Source organism: Falco peregrinus, chromosome 6, assembly GCF_023634155.1.
Source record: "Falco peregrinus isolate bFalPer1 chromosome 6, bFalPer1.pri, whole genome shotgun sequence".
Taxonomy (NCBI): domain Eukaryota; kingdom Metazoa; phylum Chordata; class Aves; order Falconiformes; family Falconidae; genus Falco; species Falco peregrinus.
In genome coordinates, this window is record NC_073726.1 from 59,431,238 (window position 1) to 59,439,490 (window position 8,253).

An 8,253-nucleotide genomic window follows, 5' to 3' on the forward strand; every position below is an offset into this window, starting at 1 on the left:
TTCCTGCTGGGGTAGCTTTGCTGTCATGGAGTGTGTGAAAAAGGGTGGCCCATGAATAAAGCCAGCAGAAGGCCCTGTACATAAACCAGCCTGACGAAACTGAGGGTGAGCAGCCCAGCTTCCCTCACTTGTGGTGGAAGATTTTACTCCCCCATTGCAAAGGGTGTTTTGCTGCATACACACACTTGCACCAAGCTTCTTGTAGCCTTAGTCTTCAAATGGACACAAGAGGAGGCCTGACGAAGGTATGCAAAAACAAGCAGTCATACAGAGGAAGTAGATTAAGAGCTTTTGTTCTTCTCCTACGGGAGCAGAACAATAGCATGTATCCTGTCTGTGAAATGAATAGGCAGCAAATTCACAGCTGAGAGAAACACACGCTTTTCCACCCAAACCTGATCACCCCGCCGTACACAGCACTGCTGGGATCCACCAGGACCACACCAGCTGAAACACGAACACCCACAGTTATGCCGATTGATGCTGAGGGAAAGGTCCCCGAGCCTCATGCTTCACAGCCTGACCCAGACTCTGGCTTGTCTTCCCATCCCACCTCCCTCAGAGGTGGGCAGTGCTCTCCTGTCTGTTGGTGGCAGGAGTCACACCTGCTAGCCAAAGCCTCTGGTGCTCCCCACCGTTTGAAGCGAGGGGCATGGGGCTAGGAGGGCACCAGGCTTGATCTAGACAGCAAATCACATGTTCCTGTGCAATTAAGAGGGTATTTGGTGTATGAGTGTGCCAGGAGGGTACCTGGGCATTTAATGGGCATCCATACATGAGCGGGTGTGCTGCCTGGGAGGAAGGCAGAGCAGGCACAAAGGGCGACGCAGAAGGCAGCTGTTCTTGTGAGGCAGGTTTTGGTGTTCTCATTTGTTCTTTTTTTCTCTTGTTCCCTAGGGAATTTTAAAGGTCTGTGTAAGCAAATCGATCACTTCCCTGAGGATGCAGATTATGAAGCCGATACAGCAGAATATTTCCTCCGTAAGTCTGCAGGCTCTTCTCCTTGCAATGGCTTGTAGATGTTAGCATCGGGTGCCTTTTGCTTTCTGAAGGTAGGGTGGTGGCGACACTGGGATTTGTGAGGCTCACCAAGCCAGAGGAGGTGACCCCAGAGCCTTGCCACCACCCAAAACCAGCTCTGCTCACATCTCCCTGGGGCAATGCCCATAAGACAGTGCAAGTTTCAAACTCATAGTAACAACCAATAGTATAGTATATTTTTTAATAACACCAATTAATTACAATATAAATCCAGAGTCTTAATTCAAATCCATTGCAGAACTGCTGAGTGAGCTTCAGGTCAGGACTGGGCTAGCTGGGGCAGTGTGAATGTGTGTGTGTGTCCTCCTAAAGCAGAGGAAGGCCAGGTTGGATGTGGCTTTGAGCAACCTCATCCAAGTGGAAAGTATATCTGCCCATGGCAGGAGGGTTGGAACTAGATGATATTTAAGGTCCCTTCCAACGCAAACTATTCTGTGATGATATGATTTCCTTACCTGATATTCCAGTTGCATCAGATTTAAGAAATCAGCTGGACTGTGTCTGAAGAACACCTATTTCTGTCTTCACCTTTCCCCAAACACCACTAGAGGCTGTAAATCGGATCTTTGCTGGTTTTAGTGATTTTAGTGATGGGAATGGTAAGCAGGAATAAGGACAGCCAGAGCCCTTTGAAGAAAAGACCTGGTGCTCACTCAGGGCCCTGAGGACAGGTGCTGTATGCCAGGCACGTGGCGCCTCTGTAAGGAAACCTAACCTGAGCTCCAAGCCCAGCCTGTGATGTGCAGATGAAGCTCTCACTACTTTGTGCATGGGAACAGGGAAGGCAGCCTGGCCAGTGGGGCAGATCCACATCGTGTCATCACAAGTCAGCATTTTCACCTGCCCCAGAACAAGGACTTGCTCTTCCTTTAGCACAGCTGAACAGGGTTCACTCCTCCTCTTAGGTCCCTACCTTGCTACCCTACCCTCCCTCCACAAGCCCAATGCCTTTTGACATCACAAGAAGAGATCTTCTCCCTTCAGAAATCTGACATTTTGACCTCCCAAGGTTAAGTGTCCAAGGTCTCCAAAGGCTGGGACCCTTTCAGCATAAGGGTCCTTGTCACCCTGGTGTGCTCCAAGCCAGATGTGGAGACCCAGCCCTGCGGTAGAGAGATAATTTAGTCTCTGTGAAGCTCATTTGTATGTCAAAAGAGGCAGATCTTATGCTGCTTCCTCTTTGTTTCTCAAACAGTTCTTCATCCACTGTAAATAACCCAGGGAGACTGCTTCCTTCAGATGCCTTTCTGCAGCGCTGGTCTCTTAATCGCTGCATGGCCCCTGAACAGCAGAGCTGAAGACTGGGGTTTGATCCGGTTTGGCACAGTGACTGTGCAGGCTGCCTCTGAGGGCAAACCAGCTCTTGCAGAGTGCTTTGGGAGCAAGGACTCTGCTTGCAGCATCAGCAACACTTCAGAAAGAAGAGTTGGGGGGAGGGGGAGAACATCTTGAGAAGTCTCAAGGGTCTGTTCCCTCAGAGGGAACAAGATCTGAAGACAAAAATTGGCCCAGTGTCAGGACCTGACAGTATCCCCAGGGTAGAGCCCTTTTTAAGAAAGAAGCAGGTTCAAAGAGGGATTTGGCAAATCAATAAAGGACTGCTTGGGTGACTCTGGAGGGAAGTGGGATTTCTGCTGGCTTAGACCTGACTGGACAGGGACCCTACTGAACAGCTTCTTCCCAGGACTTCTGCCAAACCAGAGTCCCTGGGCACTCTGCATGGGCAATGCCTGGCAGTACTGGCAAGAACGGCTAGGAAGTTGTTTATTAGTATCAGCCCAGGCGATTTCCTCATTCAAGGGACCAGGATGATTGTGGGGCAGTGCCCATGGTCTGGCTAGAAGCGCTGAACTTTATTTCTGCCAGCCATCCACACATGTCTTTTTGAAATCAGGTGCCTGTTGTCAGAGAAGAAGCAGAAGCATCCCTGAATTTTTTTGCTAGAAGACACTTGAGTTAAGAGTAGATGGATGATACGAGGGAGCATCCAAACACCATCATGAGCCCCCTTCTCTATAAACCAAAGGCTCTGGACCCAGGAAGACTGGATAAGATTCTGCCCCTCTCTTTCTGGTATGGTCCCCCTGAGGGGCAGAAAGCAGGAGCTGAGCAAGGCTGCTGTCCTCCTACATCACATAATGCCCACAGCTCCCCATGTCAGCCAGCAACTTTGTGTCCTCCCAACAGATGTGAATTTCACAATTAAGACCCAGATAAAACTGATGTGGTCAGGGCCAGGTTGCGGGACTGACCAAGCATCCCTCTAGAAACCCCCTAAACAGTGGATGTCTGCTTACTGCCATTTAAGCTTCACATTTGTCAAATTCTACCTCGCTTTCCAGAAGCTATTAAGATGGTTATTATCACTATCCTGTTCCCTGAAACACAGACCAGCAGAACTGGAAAGCAAGCAAGAGAGGTTTCTCCCTGCCTTTTGCACTCCCCTTGTGTAGGCAGTGGGCTACAGCCCTCCTCAAAGAGCTGACTGCTTGTGCCTGGTAGGATCCTGATGCCAACAGGGTCTTTGAACCACAGTCTCTGCTCACTTAAGAAAAAGTCTTGCGATTGCTTCAGTTCATTCCTGCAGGCAAGGAGGGATTAGCTTTCATCCCCCCTTCCAGATCTTTGCTCCACAAGCAGAATTGCACCACAGCCCGTCTGATACCTTTGTTACCAAGCAAGGCTTCATTTCACACTTTAGCAGCTTATTTTCTTTTGGGAATGGAGGAGGGAAGGCCTTCCTAGTTAAAAAATATGAATATTGGCAACACAAACTCAGGCAGACTGTTGGTACCCACTGAACAGCCCACGAGCAGTGTGTGCATGCGTGCGTGTGTGGGGGTGTGTGTATACACAGTCCTGGCCTTTCACTGCTTGAGTACGAGAGAGTCCCCCCAGAAGCTCTGGGGTATGATTTGTGTGTGTGTGAGTATATACGTGCATCTATGCCATTGCCCTCTGCTGGCTGAGCTCTTCGCGTATCGACCGATGGAGAGCGTGCGTGTGTGGGAGCTGGCACATCCGAACCCATCACTGCCCTCTGGAAGGAGCCCAGGCATTTAATCACTAGGATAAGCCCCGTGTTTCAGCACGCAGGGCTGAGACTTTCGCTTCTCAGTCCTCACTGCAGCCACAGAGCAGTGCACAGCACCAGGAGCTCCTTCCCAGCCCTTAAAAAAAAAAAAAATCTCTCTCCTTGAGATGCTCATGCCCTTTTGGGAGGATTCCAGATTGAGCAGCTCCACAGGAAGCATTTGGGTTGCTGTTCTTTGAAGAGTGGGCTTGAGCGGCAGCGCTCTGCAGGAGGAGAAGCCAGAGTGCCAGGGCTCCCCATGCAGCCCATAGTCCCCCCCAAAAGCAGAGGAAAAGACAGCACAAGGAGGGACAGGCAGCACAAGCAGGCTCCCAGCTCAGCCACTAGCCCCCTCTGCCTGCCCACACCGGGCCACTGGCTTCACGGCAGCGGCCAAAGCACAGGAGAGTTTCTTCGGACCACTCTCTTTTTCTGACACACTTTGTTTCTCTCTCCCTCCTTTTGTCCCCCAATGCCTTTATCCCTCCTTGAATTACTCCCTGCCTGCATGTTGACCTCTGTCTCTCCCCTTTGCCCCCACCCACAAAATGTGCTCGCATCCCTCTGTCCCCCCACCCCGGCGCTGTTTCTGTGCCCCTTTTTCCTCGCTCTCACACTTGCACTGTTCTTTCTTCCCCTTTCCCTCGCTCCTCCACAGGGGCTGTTAGAGCCTCTAGTATTTTCCCGATCCTGAGTGTGATTCTGCTTTTCATGGGTGGACTCTGCATTGCAGCCAGCGAGTTCTACAAAACCCGACACAACATCATCCTTAGTGCCGGCATCTTCTTTGTGTCTGCAGGTAAAGGAATGCACAGGGCCTGACACCCCAGAGATGGGCTTGCGGCGGGAGGGTAGGGGGACTGCCCAGCCAGGGCATCCTGCAGGGGCACGGTTACCTAGGCTGAAGTGTGTGTGTTCCCCAGCCCTGATGAGCCTTTTTCGGGGTGAAAGCAGCATCCCAAGGATGCCTCTCCACCCTGCCTGCTTGCCTGGCAGGGGCAGGCAGCAGCACCCTGCAGGTAGGGGCTTTCCTGCTGCTTGGGAGCTGCTGGAGGGAGAGGGTTTCCTTACACCCAGCATCTCAGGGACCAGCTGGGAATGCAGTCCAGGGATGTGGCAGGCACGCAAGGAGGGTCTTGCCTGGGTTTCCCAAGGAAAGCTTCCCACCAGGAGGGGATGGGTGGCTGGGGACCCTCCCGTCCTCACCTCCCAGGGACAGGGGCTCAACCCCACAGCCCCCACCACTGCCATGTGTGACCCTTCTGACATCTCCCTCTCTCTCCCCCACTGGCTGGCTGGCAGGTCTGAGTAATATAATTGGCATCATCGTATACATATCAGCCAATGCTGGAGACCCCTCCAAGAGCGACTCTAAGAAGAACAGCTACTCCTATGGCTGGTCCTTCTACTTCGGGGCCCTGTCCTTCATTATAGCTGAGATGGTGGGAGTGCTGGCTGTCCACATGTTCATAGACCGGCACAAACAGCTGCGTGCCAACGCTCGTGCCACGGACTACCTCCAGTCCTCCGCCATCACCCGCATCCCCAGCTACCGGTACCGCTATCAGAGACGCAGCCGCTCCAGCTCCCGCTCCACCGAGCCTTCACACTCCAGGGATGCCTCTCCTGTTGGGATCAAAGGGTTCAACACCCTCCCATCAACAGAGATCTCGATGTACACCTTGACCAGGGACCCGCTGAAGGCAACCACCACCCCCACCGCCACCTACAACTCCGACAGGGATAACAGTTTCCTCCAGGTTCACAACTGTATCCAGAAAGAGAACAAGGACTCTATCCACACCAACACAGCCAACCGCCGGACCACCCCGGTATGAAGCCGTCACCAGGAGCTGAAAATGGGGCAGGAGCAGGCAGGAGGAGACGGGGTGGGCTGTGGGGTGGGGAGGGTGGAAGGGGTCAGGGGGCAGAAGAGGAGTGGGAAGGAGGAGGTGGAAGCACCCCTTGGGGGGGTGGGGACCTTCCCAACGCGCAAAAAAAAAAAAAATCCACAAAAAGCAACAAAAACAAAAATGACAAAAAAAAACAAAAACAAAAAAAAAACAACGAACAAGCAGATAAGCAGACAAACAAGCGAGCAAACAAAAAACAAACAAACAAATGAAAAGGAAATGTGAGGAAAGAGACAACAGTGAAAAAAAATTCTTTAAAAAAAAAAGAAAAAGAAAAAAGGAAAAAAAAGAAAAACTTTAAAACTGAAAGAGATTTAAAAAATAGAAATAAATTTAAAAGAAAATGCATGATTTCCCATGTACCATTATTTTAACATTTAATAAAAACAGACTTAAAAAAAATAAAAGGGAACCAAGAAACAACAAATGACAATAAATCAAGTGGGAGGAGGAGGAGAAGGAGGCAGCTCTTTGGATTTTCGGGGGTTTTATTCTTTAATTTTACAGTTCGTTTCCCACTTACCTTTAACCCAGCATGGGCTCCTCGGGGGACAGGGGATGGGACTTCGCCTGGCAGCAGCTTCAGTGTCCTTGGGCCAATTACGGAGGATCCTGGGGTGCTGGGGTCAACTGCGACCCACTCCATTGCCCCAGGATCCATGGGGATCTGCTCCATGCCCCCAGGATCCAGGGGGATCTGCTCATCCCCTACAAGTCCGTAGGGGTTAAGAGTGACTCCTGTCCCTAGGGAGGGTGGGAGCCAATGCTGAGTCACCCCTCCGCAGAGTCCCCAGAGGGGGCCCACTCCCCTGGCCCTGGGGACCCTGAGGTTAATGGTGACAGTGCAAAAAGCAAACAGACACAGTAAACAAAAACACACACACACAGAGACAAAAAAAAGGACAAAAAAAGGTTTCTTAAAAAAAAAAAAGTGGCAATTTTTTTAATAAAACAACAGCTATAAATAAATGTAAATATAATAAGTGGATTTACTTGCAAGAAAAGCAGATAGTATTTTTTTCTTTTCATTTTGTTTTCTCAAGCTTTAAACTGTGAAAAAAAAAAGAAAAAAGACAGTGGGGAGCAGGATGGGAGGCACAGGGAAAAGGTGGGGGCTGGTGGAGGGGAACTGGGGCTCCCATCCTTTCAGGATGATGTTGCTGGGGGTGGGGGGGAGGCCCGGGAGGCCAAAGCCGAGGGCAGCGTGCTGATGCCAGGGGTGGCACTCGTGAATGCCTGTGAATGCTCCGGAGGGTCCCCAGGGCAGCCACATGCTCCCTACAGCTGCCCGGATGCCCTTAGGTCCTGCCTGTGGGGGCACGGCAAGACCCACCCAGCCACCCCGAGATCATTCCTGTCCTCCCCTGGGCACAGCCAGCCCGCCCTGACCCAAAGCTGGCTGCCAGCTGTTCGGTCTTCACACGTCCCCCCCGGCCCCCATCCCAGGAAGCCCCCGGCTCCGGGCTTGAGCCCCCCAAGTCCCAACGGCCATGCCAGGGACAGGTGTGAAGCTGTCGGGCATCTCCATGCCTGCTGGGTTTTGTCCTCGTCCCCCTGTCGCTGGGGGTCCCAGCCTGCTGTGGTCTCATCTGCAGCAGTGAGCTGAGCTGAGCCCCCACCATCTACGCTGGGACCCCTGGCCTGGCCGCAGCCCCCTCCCTCCCTGCCGTGGCGGGGGAACAGGGCACCGGCAGTGCCAGGAACAACTTTTAACCCAGCTCCCCCTCTGAGGACACAGGCAGGAGGGGAGGCAGTGGCAGGGGAGCGCGGGGCTCTCTGTGACACCCCGAAAGCGCCAGCCTGGGGCAAGGACAGGGCCCTTGCGGGTCTGTGCCCTGAGCCGGCGCAGGGCCGAGGTTTTGCAGGATGGGGCCGCCAAGCCCTTCGGCAGCTCAGACCCACTTTTTGACTTTTTTTTCCGTCCTCGTTCCTGCTGCTCCAGTTTTAGGAGCTGCACAGTCCCCCGCTTCGGGTCCCAGCGGGATTTCTGCTTTAAAGCAGCCTGATCCTCCCTGCACCTACCCCCCCTCGCTGCTTTAACCCCCCTCCCCGCTCCAGGGCAGGGCAGGGGGCAGAAGTGGGAGGGAGTCACCCCCAAAAAACAGCATTACAGGGCAAGAGGAGGATGCAAGCGGCTTGGCCGGGTGTTCAGACGCACCCCTCACCCTCCACCGCTGAAATCCCCTCCTGTGACCCCCTAGCCCTTTAAAAAAGATTCACAGGGAA

The 8,253-nt window shown here is 52.6% G+C and overlaps 1 protein-coding gene across 2 annotated transcripts in view; it reads left to right on the forward strand.

The window, feature by feature from the left end:
* The window catches only part of CACNG2 (calcium voltage-gated channel auxiliary subunit gamma 2), a 53,277-nt gene extending 46,295 nt beyond the window's left edge, over window positions 1-6,982 (forward strand). For both annotated transcript variants that reach the window (XM_005231078.3, XM_005231079.3), the window contains 3 exons: window positions 898-981; window positions 4,773-4,913; window positions 5,417-6,982. In XM_005231078.3, the coding sequence (XP_005231135.1) occupies window positions 898-981; window positions 4,773-4,913; window positions 5,417-5,952 (761 nt within the window). In that variant the 3' untranslated portion in view covers window positions 5,953-6,982. The remainder of the gene's footprint in view (window positions 1-897; window positions 982-4,772; window positions 4,914-5,416) is intronic.
* Window positions 6,983-8,253: the final 1,271 nt, after the last annotated feature.